The sequence below is a fragment of the Erinaceus europaeus genome, chromosome 1, assembly GCF_950295315.1.
Source record: "Erinaceus europaeus chromosome 1, mEriEur2.1, whole genome shotgun sequence".
Classification (NCBI taxonomy): Eukaryota; Metazoa; Chordata; class Mammalia; order Eulipotyphla; family Erinaceidae; genus Erinaceus; species Erinaceus europaeus.
The window spans coordinates 76770518-76791955 of record NC_080162.1 but is presented as its reverse complement, the minus strand read 5'-3'; the positions used below and the strand labels follow the sequence as shown (position 1 = coordinate 76791955).

The window sequence follows — 21438 nt, the reverse complement described above, 5'->3', positions numbered from 1 at the left end:
AGTGCAAGGACCTTCGGAAGGATCCCGGTTCCAGCCTCCGGCTCCCCACCTGCAAGGGAGTCGCTTCACAGGAAGTAAAGCAGGTCTGCAGGTGTCTATCTTTCTCTCCCCCTCTGTCTTCCCCTCCTTTCTCCATTTCTCTCTGTTCTATCCAACAACAATATCAATAACAATAACAACAGTAATTACAACGATAAAACAAGGGCAACAAAAAGGGAATAAATATTTTAAAAAAGAAAACATGACTAAAAGAAACTTTTGTTATTTACTGTTGAATGTAAAACATTAATTCCCCAATAAAGAAATTAATATAAAAAAAATGTGGGGAGTGGGAGTTGGGCGGTAGCACAGCGGGTTAAGCGCATGTGGTGTGAAGCGCAAGGACGGGGCTAAGGTTGCTGGTTCCAGCCCCAGCTCCCCACCTGCAAGGGGGTCACTTCATAACCGGTGAAGCAAGTCTGCAGGTGTCTCTTTCTCTCACCCTCTCTGTCCTATCCAACAATGACGACAACAATAAAAACTACAATAATAAAACAACAAGGGCAACAAAAGGGAAAATAAATAAATTAAAAAAAAATTTTTTTTAATGTGGGGAGAAAGTGTAATCCAAATTTTCTCTAGTTTCATGTCTGAAACTAGTGCCTTGAACACACCCACACACTTCAGAAACTTACTTTGAAGGGCAATTTATCATCTTTCTAATGTATATGCCACGAAGACAGTGCACATACTTGGCTACACACACCACAGGACAGGAAACGGGGCCTGTCTCACTCCTTTTTCCCTCATGCAGGACCACACCTTGCACAGGTGTGTACATGATGAGCTGGGCGGTGACAAAGGTCAGGACAACACCTAAGGCATCATGGGAGCAAACAGAACACAAGACACCCAGAGTCACCAGGAGAATTGGTCTGAGTCGACTCACATCCTTGCTTATTTCCCTCTCTATCCAGTAGGGATAGCAGAATGTACTCTTTTTGTTGTTGTTGTTATTTTTAGATTTTATTGATTTATTTATGAGAAAGCTAGGAGAGAGAGAGCGAAAAAGAACCAGACATCACTCTGCTACATGTGCTGCCGGGGATTAAACTCAGGACCTCATGCTTGAGTCTAGTGCCTTAGCCACTGCACCACCTCCCAGACCACAACAGAATGTACTCTTAAGATTGCTTTCAATTGGGAGTCGGGCTGTAGCGCAGCAGGTTAAGCGCACGTGGCGCAAAGCACAAGGACCGACATAAGGATCCCGGTTCGAACCCCGGCTCCCCACCTGCAGGGGAGTCGCTTCACAGGCGGTGAAGCAGGTCTGCAGGTGTCTATCTTTCTCTCCTCCTCTCTGGCTTCCCCTCCTCTCTCCATTTCTCTCTGTCCTATCCAACAATGACAACAACAATAATAACTACAATAATAAAACAACAAGGGCAACAAAAGGGAATAAATAAATAAAATAAATATTTTTAAAAAAAAGATTGCTTTCAATTATGTAATACATATACTTACTGAGCATCAATCACATGCCAAGTAGTATCCTGCTGCGGACACAGCTCTGAACATGACTATGACATCATGCCTCATGAAGCGCACAGTCTCAATGGATGCTGAGACTCATGTGGAGAAAGGAGTTTTATAAATTTCAAAGGAATACAGAGCTCTGAAGTAGTACTCTCCCTCTGTGTTCTCCAACTTGGTTAATAGCATCACTAGCCACATAACTGTGTTATCATCAACTTCGGAATTATTCTCAACTCCTCCCTCTCCTTTATCTAGCCCACAATTTCAGTGAATCACCAAGTCTCTTTTGAGTCTCCTTCAGAAAAGTCTCTGACAGGAGTCGGGCGGTAGCTCAGCGGCTTAAGCGCACGTGGCGCAAAGCTCAAGGACCGGCGGGAGGATCCTGGTTTGAGCCCCCGGCTCCCCACCTGCAGGGGAGTCGCTTCACAAGCGGTGAAGCAGGTCTGCAGGTGTCTATCTTTCTCACCTCCTCTCTCCATTTCTCTCTGTCCTATCCAACAAGGAAGACAGACTACAACAATAAAGCAACAAAGGCAGCAAAAGGGAATAAATAAATTTTTTAAAAAGTCTCTAACATGTATAACTTCTTGCTTTCCAGGTTTCTACTCTAGTCCTTTATTCCACCTGAGTAGTTATGACTCCCTTTGTAATGATAATGGCAAGTATTTATTGATCACTCACCATATGGCAGGCACAGTGCTGCAAGCTTTGTGTCTGTAACATAAAATTCAAAAAGGTATATACTAGTGGCCCTATTTATAGGATAACAGGTGCAGAGGAATTTGCCTGATGCACACAACTAGTAAGCAATACAGCTACAACTCAAATCAATGCCTATGAAATTCTATCCTTATCCCTTACTGAGCCCCACCTCCAGTCCTTCCTACCTGATCTACACACCTCTTTATGATATGACTAGAACACTCTTTCAAAAATTCAAGTTGGCCCCTACCTGCTGTTTTAAGATAATCAAAGAATCCCCTATGGGAACAAGTATGGGGGTTCCTCAGAAAATAAAAACATACTATATGACCCACCAGTTCCACTACTAGTGGAACTCTATGAGCCATAAATAAATAAATAAATAAATAAATACTTGCCCCAAATAATATGCACACAGATGTTCACTGAAGCACTATTTGCAAAAGCCATGATATGGAATCTACTCAAAGAGAGGAGTGGATTAATAAGTTTTAGTGTATGTGCACATAATGGACTACTACTCAACTATGAGAAAAGATGAAATCCTGTTCTTTGCTACAACACAGATAAAACCAGAGAGGATCATGCTAAGAGAAATAACTCAAAAGGAAAAGGGCAAGTACTATATTACATTAGATACAGGATACAAGGAAACAAAACAAGCAGCAGACTTGCATGCCTGAGGTTCACACAACCTTGGGGTTGGCAAGACAGCTCATCTGGGAAGATACGGCTTTGCCATACATGTGGCCCAGATCTGAGTCTGACCCCCACAGTACTGGAGGAAACTGGTGGTGTGGTCTCTCTCTCTCTCCAGCTAGATGAAAAAGTCAGTTTGGAGTCCCCAAGAAGATTAAAAAAAAAAAAAAAAAAAAAAAGGTAGTCAATGGCTCTTCCACATCTCTAGGTCAAAGTCTAAAGGCCATACGGCACTCCCCAGGGTTCTCTACGTCTCGCCCTCTCACATCCACTGCTCCCCAAAGCCCTTGCTGACTCACCCCCTCTGCAAAGCCTCCTTGTCCTTTCCCCTCCACAAAGAAACTCCAGTAAAGTTTTAGTGCTCACTGGCCAGTTTCCTTCCCTCCATCCTTCTCTTCCTCTCTCCCTTTTACACACACACACACACACACACACACACACACACACACCAGACTCTTCTTTCATCTTGACCACAATTCCAATGAATTCCACTCTTCTACTCCTGAGCTGCAGGAGGGCAAGCACAGTATGTTGTCATTTCTGATTCTCCAGGTCCCAAAAGAGCAGGGACTGAATGAATGGAATGTGGTGGTGCTAAGACTTCACAGCACCATTCCAATAACCAGATAAGATTCTTCTCCCAGGAGCTAGGTGATAGCACAGCGGGTTAAGTGCACATCGCATAAAGCGCAAGGGCAGCATAAGGGTCCCAGTTCGAGCCAGGCTCCCCACCTTCACAAGCAGTGAAACAAGTCTGCAGGTGTCTATCTTTCTCTCCCCCTCTGTCTTCCCCTCTTCTCTCAATTTCTCTCTGTCCTATCCAACAACAGCAACAGCTATGACAACTACAACAAGGGCAATAAAATGGGGAAAATGGCCTCCAGAAGCAGTGGATTCGTAGTGAGCCTTAGCAATAACCCTGGAGGCAAAAAATACATACATAAATAAATAAATAAATAAATAAATAAGTTAATAAAGATCCTTCTCCCAGAGGACACTGAAAAGGACAGGTTAGAACAGCCCCTGTCCTCTCAGGCAAACTCAGGAAGACAGACTGCCTTCAGAAGAATTATTACAACTGAGACTGGTCTTTCAGTCGGCCAGCAGCCTCTCTCCAAGACTCTTGAAAGCCAATTCAATCACATCTAAAACTACAAAAACTAAACTAGCTCCACACCAAAAAAGGCACGGAGGACTTCTTGCCCTTTCAGATGGGAAATGAGGTAAACAGCCACCCTCTCTATGACATCATGCAATAAGCAAAATATTCCAAAAGGCAGACCATTAAAAGCAATGATTCTAAATAAATAAATCCTAACTGAGAAAAAGTCACGAGAAAAAAAAAAAAAAAAAAAGGAAAAGAAAAAAGCTAGAGTGGCCTAGAAAGTGGCACAGTGGACGGGTCATCCAACTCCCAACTATGAGACCCTAGGTTTGACTCCAGATGTCACATGTACAAGAGTGATGCTCTGGTTCCCTTTGTTATTAACAAATCAATCTAAATTTTTAAAAAAATTAATTCTAGATCTCCAGAGCTACAACTGAGTTTGAGTTCAAGCCACAAACAGATGAAATGGATGATCTCAACTGTCTCTTTATGCCTACCCACCCCACCCCAAACCCCCTACTAGTCTGCTTCCATAGAGCAGCCAGATAGTGTTTTAAAAACTCGTTTATCAATGGCTAGGACATGCTCCTGAATATCATCCTCCAACAGCCAGGATGAAATTCTTCCTTTACTAGAAAGTTTAATGTCCACTCCCCACCCACTTATTTCATATCATTCTCCCCTCCAATCACTACATTCTAGATGAAGAGGTCATTATGTTTATTAAAACAAGCCAAGCTCTGGGCCTTTTTTCTATGCCATTCTACCTGCCTAGAATGCTCCTCCTCGAATTTTTGCAGAGCTTTTCAGACCAGCTTTCTCTCGTCATGCTCCCTAAACTTCCCACCCATCACTCCCTATCATCTGCCTGTTTTTTAAAGCACATACCTCCTCAGGACATTCTTTTCTTAACTTAAACTTGGTCTTTAGGGAGTCGCGCGGTAGCACAGCGCTAACGTTAAGCGCATGTGGCGCAAAGCGCAGGGACCGGCATAAGGATCCCGGTTTGAGCCCCCTGGCTCCCCACCTGCAGGGGAGTCACTTCATAGGCAGTGAAGCAGGTCTGTAGGTGTCTGTCTTTCTCTCCCCCTCTGTCTTCTCCTCCTCTCTCCATTTCTCTCTGTCCTATCCAACAATGACGACATCAATAACAACAACAATAATAATTACAACAATAAAAAAAAACAAGGGCAACAAAAGGGAAAATAAATATAAAAAAAAAAAACCTTTAAAAAAATAACTTGGTCTTTAGTCTCTACTGTATCCCCATACCTGTGGGATATGAAGGCACAGTAAAGATGGAGAGGAACATTTTCTTTCTTTTTTGGGGAACATTTTCTTCATTAAGAAAAATACAGGGTTGGGGAAATAGCATAGCTATGCAAAAGACTTTCATGCCTGAGGTACTAAAGGTCCCAGATTCAACTCCCTGCACCACCATAAAATAGAGTTTAAAATAAATAAATAAATAATAACTAAATATACCAAGGAGAGGACCCCCTTGGAGCAAAGTCACCCCATGTTGGGGTCAACTTACCCCAATGTGTATGATTCCCCCACAAGACCTCTCAGAAAAGCAGGCTGGATGTATTGTGTTTTTCTAGAGTAACAACTGTCTCTAGAAGTAAAGGTTCTCAACCATGCAACACTCCACTCACTAGACATAACTTTCTTCGTTTACTCTGTCTTCTCATTAAGGCAAAAGCTGTATTTTATTTATGAATATTTATGTCTTGTGAATACAATGCATGTGCAAGGCTGGGCGGTGGCACACCTGGCTAAGCGCACATGCACAAGAATCCGGTTCAAGCCCCTGCTCCCCACCTGCAGTAGGGACACTTCAGAGCGGTGAAACAGGTGTCTGTCTTTCTTTTCTTTTTTGTCTCCAAGGTTATCGCTGGGGCTCAGTGCCTGCACTATGAATCCACTGCTCCTGGAGGCTATTTTTCCCACTTTTGTTGCCCTTGTTATTTATCGTTATTATTATTGTCATTGTTGTTGTTGGATAGGACAGAGAGAAATGGAGAGAGAAGGGGAAGACAGAGGGGGAGAGAGAGATAGACACCTGCAGGCCTGCTTCACTGCCTGTGAAACGACCCCCCTTGCTGGTGGGGAGCCAGGGACTCGAACCAGGATCCTTGCTGGCCCTCGCACTTTGCACCTAGTGCGCTTAACCCACTGCGCTACCACCCGGCCCCCAGGTGTCTGTCTTTCTATCTCCCCTTCCCCTCTCTACTTCTGTCTGTCCTAACGAATAAAATGGAGAAAACAAAACTGAATATAGTGCGTGCAAGAGGCACTAAAAAAAATTATTTTCTAAAATGCTTGTTGGCTTTTTGGCAGAGAAGCATCCTCAGGTTGTTTATCTTGTTCTTCCGTTCCAATGAAGAAGACATCTATTTACTTCCTAATATGGGCTGAGCACCTTAAATCCATCATCTTCCTTTTAAAGAGGTAAATTAAGTAGCTCAAGGTCACAGGGCTAGCGACTTTACGTTCAACACCAGTTCGTTGTAAACTCCAGCTCCCCGGGGGCTGTCACTTCAGATCACTCTCAGAGTGCCGGCACACCAAGAAAAACCAAACATTACTAGCCTGCTTCCCAGCTGTTCAAGCATTCAAACACTCACCTCACCTAAGCAGAATACAAAGTTTTTGCCCAGCAACCACAACACGGGAAGAACATGCGGAGCCCCGAGCCCCTGGAGTGAGAACTGGGGGCGGGGTGGGGGGGGACGGTGGAGAGAATCGGGTCCAGAGAGCACGGGAAAGCCTATTTCTGGGCCAGAGGGATGAGAAGAAGTGAGTCACCGCCTGGGCGAAGGCTCGCACGACGTGAAACTCCGGTAAGACCTGGCTGTGGGGCAACCGAGCCGAGGATGCGGACGGGAAGGAGCTTTAGGCCTCATGGAGGCCGAGCGCGGGCTCGGGGGGGGGGGGGGTCCTCATGGGGGGAAGCGACTTGCTCAAGTTCACGGGACACGGACACACGCGCGCGCATTTCCCGATCCATCAGGTTGGCTTCTGGGGAGAATTCTGAGTCCGGGGGTCCCGGGTTGGGGGGAGGGGGGTGCACGGCCTCGGCAGGTCAGGGGACGCCCCACAGACGTCGGGGAGGAAGGGGCGGAACCAGCAAGAGCACAACAGTTCTGGGAAGCAGGGTGGGTGGGGAAGACTGGACCCCGGGCCAGAGGCAGGAGGACGACGCGGAAGAGAAAGGAGCAAAGCCCAGGGGGCAGAGTGCTGAGCCTCGGGGTCTGTCGGGGCCCAGGGAGAGCCCGGGGGAGCGTGTCTGGCGGCCGAGGAGTCCAAGTCTCGGGGGCTGGGGGGACGACAGTGAGTGGGGCCAGGCCGGGAAAGGCGCCAAAGGCAGTGGGAGCGGGCAGAGGTCCAAGGACCGAGCGGGCCCGGCAGCCAGTCCGCCGAATGCGGCGCCGGGGCCCGAGGGGAGTCTATGGGGCCGGGCCGTCTCACCGCGCTTGTTTTTGGTGCCGTGCTTCTTGGCGGCCGTCAGTTCCTGCTCGATCTTCTTCTCCAGGAATTCCTGCTTCTTACTTAGCATCTCCTCCGTGTCCCGCAGCCGCTGGATGGCCTCCTGGGGGGTCGGGCCGCCCTTGCCGGCCTTCCCCCCACCGGCCCCGAACAGCTTCCCGAATACCGACATGGTTGCTGCTCGCCGCGCCGGCCTGCGCCGCCCGCTCCGGCTCGGCTCCGGCGCCCGCTCCCGGCCCCGCCGCTCCCTGCAGCCGCAGGCCTCTCCGCCGCCTCCACCCCACAGCTGGGCCTGGCCGCGCCACCTCCCACAGGCCCCCACGCCCTGCCCGGCTGGCGTCAGGGCAACGCGCCGCTGACTACAATTCCCAGCAGGCAACGCGCGGGCCGCGCCTCAAAGCTAATGGAGGGAGGCGCGCTGCATGTCGGGAGTCTATAGTCTTCCGGCACGAGGCGCTCAGCGGCGCGTCTTTTTGGTCGCGAGGGTCAAAGGGCGAGGTGGTATGCTGAGAAATGTAGTCTCCTTGGAATCTGTTCTGTGGTGGGTAGAAGGACAGGAAGAGAAATTACAGTATCTTACAAAACGATGATTAGCATTCTGCAAAGCGCTTTGTATGCAGTAATACATTTAGTGTTCACAAGGTTCCTATTTTATAGGTCATCAAGAAATCAAGTAGCCGAAACCGTGGCTTCAAAAGGACAGAGCTACCTAACTTGGGGGTCTGACGTGGGTCCAAAATTCTTGATAACTTGATAGCCTGAAGGCTCACACCCACCTCAGTTCCTACTTATCTTTTGCCTTTCTTTGCTTTTATTGGCTTATTTACTTTTAAGCCAATGCAATGCTCAGCTCTGATGGGGAGGAGGTGGTGGGAGGTGCTAGCACTTTGAACCTGGGTCTTCTGGTACCAGGGCGTGAGTCTTACTGGTGTCTAATTGACATTGAAGTTAAAATTGGAAAGGCTTAAAACCCGACTTGAAAAAAGTTACTTTTCCCTACTCTATGTGCCTCCCTTTGTGAAATTTAGACTGAAACATCTCAAACCTTATGTGAGAAGGGAATTTAAGTGGTCCGGGAGGTGGCATAGTAGATAAAGCATTGGACTCTCAAGCATGAGGTCCTGAGTTTGAACCCAGGCAGCACATGTAACAGAGTGATGTCTGGTGTTCTCTCTCTCTCTCTCTCTCTCTCTCTCTCTCTCTCTCTCACACACACACACACACACACACACACTAGTAAGTAAATAAGCACTTTCTCCCTGCCCTCTTATCTAAGTCATGCTGGCACTAGGCAAAATGCTTGCTGGGTCTGACACGGGACCCAAAGACTAAGTGAATGGGCTGAACCTGTAGATCCTGTTCCACTAGTCTCATACTACTATGAGGTAAACTGAGGAGAATAGCAGGGTTTCACATGACTTAACTCTGAGAATCCAGAAAAATATCTTGGGGATATGATAGCAAAAAAACTTATTAAAAAAAAGACATATTGGAGGCCAGGCAGTGGCGCACTTGGCTAAGCATACACATTACAGTGCACAAAGACTTAGGTTCAAGCCCCTGCCCCTGCCCAGGAGTAAAGCTTTTCAAGTGATAAAGCAGCGCTGCAGGTGTATCTCTCCCTCATTCTCTCTATCCCTCCTCTCAATTTATCTCTGTCTCTAATAATAAATAAAATATTAAAAAGACAATATGGGGGCAAGTGGTGACGCAGCTGGTTGAGGGCACATGTTGCAATGTACAGGACCCAGGTTTGAGCCCTTAGGCCCCACCTGCAGAGGGAAAGCTTTGCGAGTGGTAAATCAGTGCTGCGGGTGTCTATCTATCTCCCTCTTCCCTCTCAATTTCTGGCTGTTTATATCCAATAAATAAAGACTAAAAATTAGGGAGTCGGGCGGTAGCGCAGCAGCTTAAGCGTAGGTGGCGCGAAGCGCAAAGACAGTGTAAGGATCCCGGTTGGAGTCCCCGGCTTCCTACCTGCAGGGGAGTCGCTTCACAAACAGTGAAGCAGGTCTGCAGGTGTCTGTCTTTCTCTCCCTCTCTGTCTTCCCCTCCTCTTTCCATTTCTCTCTGTCCTATCCAACAACAACGACATCAATAACGACAAGGGCAAGAAAAAGGGAATAAATAAATAAATTAATTAATTAATTAAAGAAAAGGTAGTCGGGCGGTACCGCAGCAGGTTAAGCACAGGTGGCGCTAAGTACAAGGACCGGTATAAGGACCCCGGTTCAAGCCCCCGGCTCCCCACCTGCAGGGGGGTCACTCACAAATGGTGAAGCAGGTCTGGAGCTATCTTTCTCTCCCCCTCTCTGTCTTCACCTCCTTTCTCCATTTCACTCTGTCCTATCCAACAACGACAACATCAATAAGAACAATAATAACTACAACAACAATAAAAAACAAGGGCAACAAAGGGGGATAAATAAATATTTTATAAATTAAAGAAAAAACAATATACAAAAAAAAGAGATGTATTGGGAGCCGGGCAGTAGCGCAGCGCACATGGTGCAAAGTGCAAGGACAGGCGTAAGGATCCTGCTCCAAGCTGCCGGCTCCCCACCTGCAGGGGAGTCGCTTCACAGGCGGTGAAGCAGGTATGTAAGTGTCTGTTTTTCCCCCTCTCTGTCTTCCCCTCCACTCTCCATGTCTCTCTGCCCTATCCAACAACGACGACAGCAATAACAACAACGACGATAAACAACAAGGGCAACAAAAGGGGAAAAATTAAAAATAAATAAATAACATTAAAAAAAAGATGTATTGGGGCCAGGTGGTGGTACACCTGGTTCAGCACACACATTACAATTCACAAGGACCCAGGTTCAAGCCCCTGGTCTCCACCTGCAGGGGCAAAGCTTCACAAGTGGTGAAGCAGGGATGCAGGTGTCTGTCTCCCTCTCTACCTCCTCCTCCCCTCTCAATTTCTCTGTCATTAGCCAATAATAAAAAAAAATTTTAAATAGGTGTATTTATGTATTAAAGGGGGAAATAGTGATCTGGGAGGTAGCACAGTGGATAAAGCTTTGGACTCCCAAGCATGAGGTCAAGAGTCCAATCACCAGCAGCACATGTACCAAAGTAATGTTCTGGTTCTCTTTCCCTCTCTCCTCCTATTTCATTAATAAATAAAAATCTTAAAAATAAATAAATAAATAAAGGGGGAAATAACCTAAGTATTATGCTGGCATATGCAGTGCTAGGGTTTTAACTCAGGACCTTATACATGGAAATCTTTTATTATTATTTTTTAAAAATATTTATTTATTCCCTTTTGTTGTCCTTGTTGTCTTATTGTTGTAGCTGCTGTTGAGGACAGAGAAATGGAGAGAGATTGGGGAAGACAGAGAGGGTGAGAGAAAGATAGACACCTGCAGACCTGCTTCACCACTTGTGAAGTGACTCCCCTGCAGGTGGGGAGCCAGGGCTGGAACCGGGATCCAAACGCTGGTCCTTGCACTGTGTGCCACCTATGCTTAACCCGCTGCGCTACAACCCGACTGCCACAATGCAAATCTTATGCTCCACCACTAAACCAGCTCCCCAGCCTGCTGGGAAAACTTATATAATACTGCATACCAACCATAATTAACAGGTGTGAGTAACTAGAACTGCTGGAACTTCAGAATTCTGAGACTGCATCAGCAATCCTAATGAAAATGTGCTGAGGCTGATTCCTCATGAGAACAGGGCAATATCACAGTGGTAGCATACAGATCTTGCATGAAATAGGTCCCAGGTTCAATCCTAGGCACAACAGAATGCCAGAGCTGAGTGATGCCCTAGTCAGTCAGCCTCTCTGTCAATCTTTATAAACAAACAAAAAAAAAGATTAATTCATGGTGTATTTATTTTCTTAAATTTTTTTTATTATCTTTATTTATTTATTGGATAGAGACAGCCAAAAATTGAGAGGAGGAGGGATACTAGAGAGGGAGAGAGACAAAGACACCTGCAGACCTGCTTCACCATTTGCAAAGCTTTCCCCTTGTAGGTGGGGACCGTGGGGCTCAAACCCAGGTCTTTGTGCACTGTAGCATGTGCGCTCAACCAGGTGCACCACCACCTGGCCCCTATTTATTTTCTAAGTATTTATTTTACCTGTTGTTGTCTTATCATTGTTGTGGTTATTATTATTGTGACTGATATTGTTGTTATTGGATAGGACAGAGAAACCAAGAGAGATGGGGAAGACAGAGAGAGGGAGAGAAAGATAAGATACCTGCAGACCTGCTTCACTGCTTGTAGGCAATCCCCCTGCAAGTGGGGAGCCAGGGGCTTGTACCAGGATCCTTATGCTGGTCCTTGCACTTCACGCCATGTGCGCTTAACCCTTTCTGCTAACACCTGACCCCCAATTCATGTTGTATTTTTATAAAGTTAGATTTATTTGTTTATTTGAGAGAGGAGGGAAGAGAGAACCAAAGCATCGCTGGTACATTTTTACATAGAACTTAGGATCACTTGTTTTAGAATCTAACACCTTATCCACTATGCCATCTTCTCAGCTGTTATGAGGACTTTCTAGTGTGGGGTGGGAAGTGGTGTCACATGGGCAAGGTAGCTGCCATCTTGGCTAAGGAATCAGTTGCCCTAGGAGATTCACAGAGAGGATTAGCTCAAAATTGGAACACCCTAGACTTCCCCAGTCTTCCTTTGTCTGGTCTTTTGGGAATGTGCATGCATAGCCTTTTCAAACTATGACCAACTGGCATTGACTCATTAACAAATATATGAAAAGAATAAGTTATGCAATAAGTACATGCAACAATTTGGATGACTTACAGATATTATACTGAATGAAGGAAATCAGATGCAAAAGGCTATATGATACCATTTATACAAAGTTCAAAAATTGAGAATGGTAGTTGGTCCGGGATGTGGTGCAGTGGATAAAGTACTGGATTCTTGACCATGAGAATGGCAGTCGGGGAGGTAGTTCACAGTGGTCAGAAAGCAGGGCTTGCATGTGTGAGGTTCACAGTTGGATGCCAGCACTCCATATGCCAGCACACCTTTATAAGCAATCAGACAGGCAGTGGTGGGCCAGTAGAAAACTCACCTGATACAGCACATGCCTTACCACATGTGAAGTCCTGCATTTGTGCCCTGGCATGAGGTGGGGTACCCAGAAATTCAGGAGCTCCATGGACAGTAGTGGTATCGTGGTATCCCTCCTCTCTGAGTGTGTCTCTCCCTCTCTAAGTAAATAAATAAATAAATAAATAAAATAAAGTTTGCCTTGTGGATTCTATTGGTTTAATTGTCAGTGAAGTATATAGTCTATCACAGCAGATTCCAGAACTCTGAATGGGGGGGGGACTACTAAGGGGAGTTGGGGACCTAAATCCCTGTAGTAGGTTAAGATCAGTCTTGGAGAAGTACAGTAATGTACCGCTGTGAAAACAAAAATCCTCTAAATCAGTATTTCCTTGATAAAGTAATATTGGAGTTGGAAAAAAAAAAAAGATTCTATCTCTGACCACACACCAGCAAGTCCTGGCAAGTCAGGGCTCACCAGCAACCCAGCTATGGAATCTGCTAGCTTCCCTGACCAGCCTACAGGACTCACCTGCTGGCAGCCCTAGGGGTTGGGAGCACTAGCCACAGTCGCCTCCACTCCTTCAGGGAGACAAAACCAGTCCAACCAGTTCCCCTGGATACTTGCTTTGTCAACTGAGACTTCCAAGCCACCATCTCTGTCATTTGTCCTAGATATTTTCAGCTCCCTTTGAAGACAAAGGAAAGCATCCTTCATATCAAAGATTAACTCTTGGGGCTTTGAATCATTCATCTCTCAGCTTCTATGGCAAATTTTTATTTATTTATTTATTTATTTATTTATTGCCTCCAGGATTATTGTTGGGGCTCGATGCAGGCACTACAAATCCACTGATCCTGGTGGCCATTTTTCTTTCTTTCTTCTTTTTTTTTTTTTAATAGGACAGAGGAAAATTGAGAGGGGAGGGTGAGATAGAGAGGAAGAGAGACAGACACCTGCAGAAGAACTGCTTCACCACTTGTGAAGTGACCTCCCCCCACACACACACAGGTAGGGGGCTGGAGGTTTGAACCTGGGTCCTTGAGCTTCATACTATGTGTGCTTAACCTGGTGTGCCACCACGCAGCCTCCCTATGGTAAATTTTTACTGGAGGAAACTAACTGTTAGCCTTATACATTCAACAAATATTCCTTTTTCTTTATTGAGTGAGGGAGACCAGAGCACTTGCTCTGACATTTGTGATGTTCTTTTTTTTTTAATATTTATTTTATTTATTTATTCCCTTTTGTTGCCCTTGTTGTTTTTTTATTGTTGTAGTTATTGTTGTTGTCGTTGTTGGATAGGACAGAGAAATGGAGAGAGGAGGGGAAGACAGAGAGGAAGAGAGAAAGATAGACACCTGCAGACCTGCTTCACCACCTGTGAAGCGACTCCCCTGCAGGTGGGGAGCCGGGGTTTGAACCGGGATCCTTATGCCGGTCCTTATGCTTTGCGCCACCTGCGCTTAACCCGCTGCGCTACAGCCCGACTCCCCATTTGTGATGTTCTATTTATCATTCTCATATTTCTGTGGTGCCAGGGATTGACCCCAGGACATTCAAATCCTGACCTCTATCACTGAGGCGCCTCTCTGGTCCCCATCAGCAAATATTGAGAACTACTGAACAGTTTTAGGCACTCCAGATTTATCAGTAAACTAGACATGAGCCCTTGCCCTTGTAAGCCTTTTGTTTCTAGTGAAGGGAGCACACAATAAAGAAATGTGTAGGGAGTCGGGCAGTAGTGCAGTGGGTTAAGCACTCATGGTGCAAAGCGCAAGGACCAGTGTAAGGATCCCTGTTCAAGCCTCCAGCCCGCCACCTGCAGGGGAGTCGCTTCACAAGTGGTGAAGCAGGTCTACAGGTGTCTATCTTTCTCTCCCCCTCTCTGTCTTCCCCTCCTCTCTCCATTTCTGTCTTATCCAGCGACAACAACAGCCATGGCAATAATAACAATAACAACAAGGGCAACAAAAATGGGGAAAATGGGCTCCAGGAGCAGTGGATTCGTAGTGCAAAAAAAAAGCAGGTGTGGCTAGAATAGAAGGAGAGAAGGAAAGTGATGGGAGACAAGGGCTGCATGATATACAACCTTAAAACCCACAGGGAAATTTACTTGCTTTCATTCTGGGAATGACTGGAAACCATTATAGGAAGGTAACAGGAAAGGAAGACAAACTCTTGGGGCTCTAGAAAGATCCTTTGAGTTTCTCAAGAGAACAAACCATATTTGTGGAAGAGGGAAAAAAAGAAATGGTCAAAGAATTGGCAGATACAGTCATTCATGCAAGAGAGGTTGGTAGTCTGCACAGGGTAGTGGTGCTGAGATGAAGAGTGGCTACAGTTTTGGAAGAGTGGTTTCAAATAAAACTATGTTCCCTCACAGCTGGTGAAAGCTGTAGAAATCTTAAGACAAGGGAGGAACTTCAGTCTGTCTGTCAGCTCCATACATTCTAATGTGAATCTCTAGGTGGGTCACTATACTCTCTGAGCCTTGGCGCCCTATCTGAACATGAGTAGGATGAGAGGGCTTGCCTCCAAGTATATGTAAGTAACGCACAGAACACTGGCTTAACAGACAGTAAAGTTTGCCACAGTTCAATTTCCTACATTTAATGATAGAGAAACTGAGGCCAGCAAGCTTGGAGGTAAGCACAGGACAGGAAAGGAATGCATGGTCCCTCAAATCATATATACAGAGTCTAGACACTATGTTGGATGAGGAAAGCAGATCAGGAACATGAAAAATCATGTGGTCACCTCTGACCATCTATTTTTCTTTTTTTTAAGATTTTATTTATTTATTAATGAGAAAAATAGGAGGAGAGAAAGAACCAGACATCAGTCTGGTACACGTGCTGCCGGGGATTGAACTCAGGACCTCATGCTTGAGAGTCTAGTGCCTTAGCCACTGCGCCACCACCTGGACCACTAACCATCTATTTTCCCGCACTGGAGAGAAATGGAATGCATGTGCTCATCTCCAGGAACTGAGGAGTTCAGCTGCGCCTGACTGGCCATCTCACTGTGCCAGATACTCCAGTGTTCAAAAGTCAGAAATCCACAACTTTATGTGAAATTCTGATTCTAAATTTTCTAATGGATTCTGGAGTATAAGGACACAAACAAGTGTTTATATATTGATCATGCTATGATTTCCTCTTTTCTGATCCTTGTGCCTTTTTAAAATCATTTTATTGGTGGGGAGGTTAATGAGTTACAGCACAGTTGCCATTACCTTTACATTTCTCATCTCCCCTTATAAGTGTTCACATACCACTTTCACCCCTGATTTAGGCCCTTTTCCATTATCAAGCACTAGGGCCCACATTCCCTCTCCACTCTTTCCCTCCTGATCTATTTATTTATGAGAGATGGGAGGAAGAGAGAATCAGAGCCTCACTATGGCATTTTCTTTTTTAAAAATTTTATATTTATTTATTTTCCCTTTTGTTGCCCTTGTTGTTTTTTATTGTTGTTGTAGTTATTATTGTTGTTACTGATGTCGTCATTGTTGGATAGGACAGAGAGAAATGGAGAGAGGAGGGGAAGACAGGAGAAGAGAAAGAAAGACACCTGCAGACCTGCTTCACTGACTGTGAAGCAACTCCCCTGCAGGTGAGGAGCCGGGGGCTAGAACCAGGATCCTTATGCTGGCCCTTGTGCTTCACGCCATGTGCGCTTAACTGGCTGTACTACCACATGACTCCCCACTATGGCATTTTCAGTGCCAGGGATTGAACTTAGGACCACAAGGTTGAAAATTCAATATTTTATCCACTGCACTATCTCCCAGGCTGCTATTTTAATTCTGTTATGTAGTGCCAGGGCCTTGTGAATATGAGACACAGTATTACTATCTGAGGTCGAGCATGAAGTTTTGTTTGTTTGTTTTAATTAATTTTCTCTTGTTGCCCTTGTTGTTTTATTGTCATAGTTATTATTGTTATTGATGTTGTCGTTGTTAGGTAGGACAGAGAGAAATGGAGAGAGGAGGGGAAGACAGAGGGGGGAGAGAAAGACAGACGCCTGCAGACCTGCTTCACTGCCTGTGAAGTGACTCCTCTGCAGGTGGGGAGTCAGGGGCTTGAACCGGGATCTTTAAGCCAGCCCTACGCATTGCGCCACATGCGCTTAACCTGCTGTGCTACTGCCCGACTCCCGTTTTGTTTGTTTTTAACCAAACACTAGTCTGCTTTGGTTGTTGGTGCCAGGGACCCCTCACATACAAGTGCCATGTGCTAGTGCTGCACTATCTCTCTGGTCCAATTAAGGCTGGATTTACGCCATAGACTGCCAATTAGTGATCCCTGTTTTACTTGAATTCTCTCTGAATTGTGACAACAACCACACTGGATAGATATCATCCTCTGAATATGGGATGATCTCACTCATAGAATCAGAAGTTGAAAAACAAGACCAGAAGGGAAAACACTAATCAGAACTTGGACTGGAGTTGGTGTATTGCACCAACGTAAAAGACTGTGGGTTGGGGGAGGGTTCAGGTCCTGGAACATGATGGCAGAGGAGGACCTAGAGGGGGTTGAATTGTTATACGGAAAACTGGGAAACGTTACACACATACAAATTATTGTATTATTTATTTATTTATTTTTTTTGCCTCCAGGGTTATCGATGGGGCTTGGTGCCTGCACTACGAATCCACTGCTCCTGGAGGCCATTTTTCCCATTTTGTTGCCCTTATTGTTGCTGGATAGGACAGAGAGAAATTGAGAGAGGAGGGGAAGACAGAGAGGGGGGAAAAGAAAGACACCTGCAGACCTGCTTCACCACTTGTGAAGCGACCCCCTGCAGGTGGGGAGCTGGGAGCTCCAACCAGGATCTTTACACTGGCCCTTGTACTTTGCGCCATGTGTGCTTATTAACCCACTGCACTACTGCACAGCCCCCAAATTACTGTATTTTACTGTTGACTGTAAAACATTAATCCAATAAATAAACTGAAAAAAAAGATCTTATTATCCTCCACATTTGACATATGATGACATAAAGGTTCAGAAAGGTGAAGTGATTTACCAGTCATGCAGATAAGAGGGGGAGAACCAGGACTCTAACCCAGTTCTGTCAGATGCCAAAGTCTGTGGGACCCTGAATGCCTAGCAATGGCCTTCTTTGCACTTTATGCTGCACAGCATCTCAGAGTTCTACCAGGAACCCCAAGGTTCAGAACTGCTCTGTCAACTCTATAAGACCCTTGAACAAGTAAGTGCCTCCCCTTCTCTGGGCCTCAGCCTTCCCATCTGCCAACTGAAGATGGATTCAGCTATGGAGACCTCAACATTTTAAAGTATCTTTTATTTTAATGATAGAGAAAGGTACAGAGAGAAAGGTATGTAGAGAAAGAGACCAGAGCACTGCTCAGCTCTAGTTTATGGTGGTACAGGGGCTGAGCCTTAGACTTTGGAGCTCCAGGCATTAGTCTTTTTGCATAACCATTATGCTGTCTCCCATGACTGGAAACCCCAATATCATTTCAGACTCCTCATCTGCAGTCCAACTCCACATCTGTGAAATATTAGACTTAACCTTGATGTGCCCTTTGTTCTGTGGCCTGGTTCTACACTTTCTGCTGCATGACATGGGGATACTTAGCCTGGTTGGGCCCACTGCCTTATCTTGCCTATAAAATAGGATTATAAGAGGGTCGGGCGGTAGTGCAGCGGGTTAAGCGCACGTGGTGCAAAGCATAAGGACCGGTGTAAGGATCCCGGTTTGAGCCCCCAGCTCCCACCTGCAGGGGAATCGCTTCACAGGCGGTGAAGCAGGTCTGTAGGTGTCTGTCTTCCCCTCCTCTTTTCATTTCTCTCTGTCCTATCCAACAATGAATGACATCAACAATAACAATAACAACAAGGCTACAACAACAGGGACAACAAAAGGGGGAAAAAATGGCCTCCAGGAGCGGTGGATTCATGGTGCAGGCACTGAGCCCAGCAATAACCCTGGAGGCAAAAAAAAAAAAAAAAATCCTAAGTAGCACCTACTGGGCTGGCAAAACAGCTCACCTGGATAGTGTGCTGCTTTGTCCTGCACGCAGCCCAGGTTCCAGCCTGACGCCACCAAACTGGAGGAAGCTTCAGAGCGGTGGTGTCTTTCTCCCTCTCTCTGTCTGAAAAGGTTGACCGAAGCAGTGAAGTTGCAGTGGTGAGAAGAAGAGGAAGAGGAGGAGCAGCAACAACAAGAACCACCTAAATCAAAGTGCTTGAGTGCTTAGACTGTGACAGGCATGACAGTCAGGACTGAGCACATATTAGTTTCATATCACCAGTAAGTGTGTATACATATGTACATTGACAGCAAGAGACAGAGACATAACTTAAATAATTATTTTTTCATATCACTGCTGATTTAAAAAAAAACAAATAATCGCTCAGCTCTGGTTTATGGTGGTGTTGGGGGACTGAACCTGGGATCTTGGAGTCTTAGGCATGAAAGTCATTTTGCTTAACCTATGCTATCTCCTTGGCACAGTAATTTTTTTTTTAACCAGAAAATTGCTCATCTCTGGCTTATGGTGGTATGAGGGATTGAAACTGGGACCTCAAAGCCTCGCATAACCATTATGCTATCTCCCCCTCTAACAATATTTTTTAAAATGTTTAATGGCTCCTGTGCATTTTTATGTCAAGAATAAATGTCAAATTCCTCAATCCAACATCTAGGGCTCTTTCTGGTTTCACACCAATTCACATTTCAGCAGAGCAAAGAGTCTAGGGGCTACCCTAGCTTGAATCCCAGCTCAGTGACTTACTAGCTGTGTGAACTGGGGTGGGAATCTTGTCTCTCTGTACCTCCATTTTCTTATCTATAAAACAAGTAGCAATTCTCACCCGATGGTTCAAAGGTGCTGTGACATAAAAGGAGCCTATTGCTTGAAGAATATTAGGGACTGTTACAATCTCTGGTCACTCTGGACCACTCACCAGGCCTAGAACAGAACAGAGACCTCAAACTGTCACAGGTCTTCACCTGTGTCTTGCTCTGCCTGGCACACCTTCCTCTAGGTACCCAAGTAAATGCTGTGTCGAATGTCACCTCCTGCAGACTTTCTGTCCCCATTATCACCCTCATAGGCATCACACCTCAACTGTACACTGCTCTCCACCTGCCCCTCCCACTTTATCATATCCCTCTGAAGGATGTGGGGAAGCCAAGTTTTCTTTGAGCTCTAGTCCTGGGCCCCTTTGCAGCAGTCTGAGAGAAAAGCTCTGCTATGATGTTTCTGTTCCCTTCTTCAGCCTCAGCTTCCTCTCTGAGGCAATGTGGCCCCACAGAGTAGTTATGAAGAAAAAGGAAGAAGAGTTGGTCAAGTTCCTTTTTATCCCTTCCTGCCTCCAGATAAACCTGGTTTGCTTGCCCCCAAGTAATAGCTGTGCATATGAGGCCTCCTCAAAATAAACCCCTGGTTAGAGTTTCTAATTCCAAATGGTTTGGGGTCAGGCCCAGGACCCTACATTTTCAAAAGTAAGTTGAAGCCCTTCCTCCTCAATGTTTTCCCAGGCAAAGTTCTGAAATGACCCCTCTGGGAGTATCAACCCTCTCTACAGCTGGTGGGGTGGCACAGCCCTGTGAGCGAGTGGCCCACACACACTTTGAGGTGTGGTGCTGCCACCTAGGGACTAAGAAAGAAACTACCATGGCTCAAGCCAGTCATGTGGACATTTTGACCCTGACATTTCAAGTGCCCAGCACGTCAAGCCCTTTATACATGACATTATACTAGGCCCCATAACAGTCCTATGAGGCTGTACTATCATCAGTCCCATGATGCAAATGAGGATCCCAGGGACAGGAAGAGGTAAGGTCACACAGTAAGGGCTGCACTTGGACTGGAAGCCAGACCTGACTAATAGCTGTGCTTTGGTCATGCCCCACTAGTGCTTCCTAAATGTCTTTATCACAGAACTGTCTGGGAAGGCTATGATGAGCTGTGCGTGGGGAGACCCAACAGACAAGAGCTCCAACAACATTTAACTTTCTGGAGAATGGGTGGGAAGACTGTCTGCTTCTTCTTTACGGGACCCTACTACCAACCTGGACCAGCCAGACCCTTGTTCTCTGAGGCTTAGCCATCTCTCTTGCCATCACTTCTGCCCAGAAGTTGTAGGCAGCCCTATGCCAGGTCCCAGGACAGTACAGAACTTTCCAGTAGGATGGGGGACATAGCTGAAGGCTCCTTTCCAATGGGAAGATCTCTAGTCTGCCCCAATGTGCCCCAGACCAAAGGGGAATTTGTGGTTAGATCTTGGGAACAAACACCATGGGCCCTTCACTCTGAGGCCTGGATGTAGACAGGCACAGCAAGCATGGCACATGGGCTCTCAGCCCCTGCCTGCAGCTCTGCCAGGGCCAGGTTGGAGCCTAAGCCCTCAGGGTGGCCAGGCACTACCAGCTCTGGTTCACCACCTACTGTGCCACCTACTACGATGGACAGCACGGCATCTGACTCTGAGAAGGGTGGCTTGCCCGGGGCGGCTTCTGGCACTGGCCCAGGCCCTGCGTCCTTTAGCTCCTCGAGTCCCAGTGGGTCAGGCAGAGGGGTCACCACCTTGTGTCCACTGCTGCTGCTACTGCTGCTTCGAGGGGCTGCCCTCCTCCTGGGGGGCCGCCGGGCCTGCAAGTCCTTGTCCTTTTGGGGACCAAGGCGGCATCGATGATCCTTGAGGTATTTGTGGCGGGAGAAACCTTTGGCACAGCTGGCACAGCGGAACTTGTAATTTCCCGTGTGGGCACGCTGGTGCTCTGCAAGGTGGGCACGGCGGCTGAAGGACTTGCTGCACAGGGCACACTTGTGGAGTTTCATGCCTGGGGAGCAAGGGGGAGTCAGGGAGAGGCACTCACCTCTGTGCCTGAAATAAAA

At 46.3% G+C, this 21438-nt stretch overlaps 2 protein-coding genes across 6 annotated transcripts in view; both read right to left on the bottom strand.

Moving 5' to 3' along the window:
* Window positions 1-7688, bottom strand: part of CHMP4B (charged multivesicular body protein 4B) — a 51819-nt gene extending 44131 nt beyond the window's left edge. Inside the window, exon 1 of the mRNA XM_007522674.3 lies at window positions 7499-7688. Within this exon, the coding sequence (XP_007522736.1) occupies window positions 7499-7688 (190 nt within the window). The remainder of the gene's footprint in view (window positions 1-7498) is intronic.
* A 228-nt stretch (window positions 7689-7916) lies between these two features.
* The window catches only part of ZNF341 (zinc finger protein 341), a 64472-nt gene continuing 50950 nt past the window's right edge, over window positions 7917-21438 (bottom strand). For 4 of the 5 annotated variants that reach the window (XM_060188654.1, XM_060188655.1, XM_060188658.1 and 1 more), the window contains one exon: window positions 17845-21383. In XM_060188654.1, coding sequence (XP_060044637.1) covers window positions 20848-21383 — 536 coding nt within the window. In that variant the 3' untranslated portion in view covers window positions 17845-20847. Of the gene's footprint in view, window positions 8053-17844; window positions 21384-21438 lie in introns of those variants that run through there. The other variant, XM_060188656.1, reaches the window with a different exon arrangement.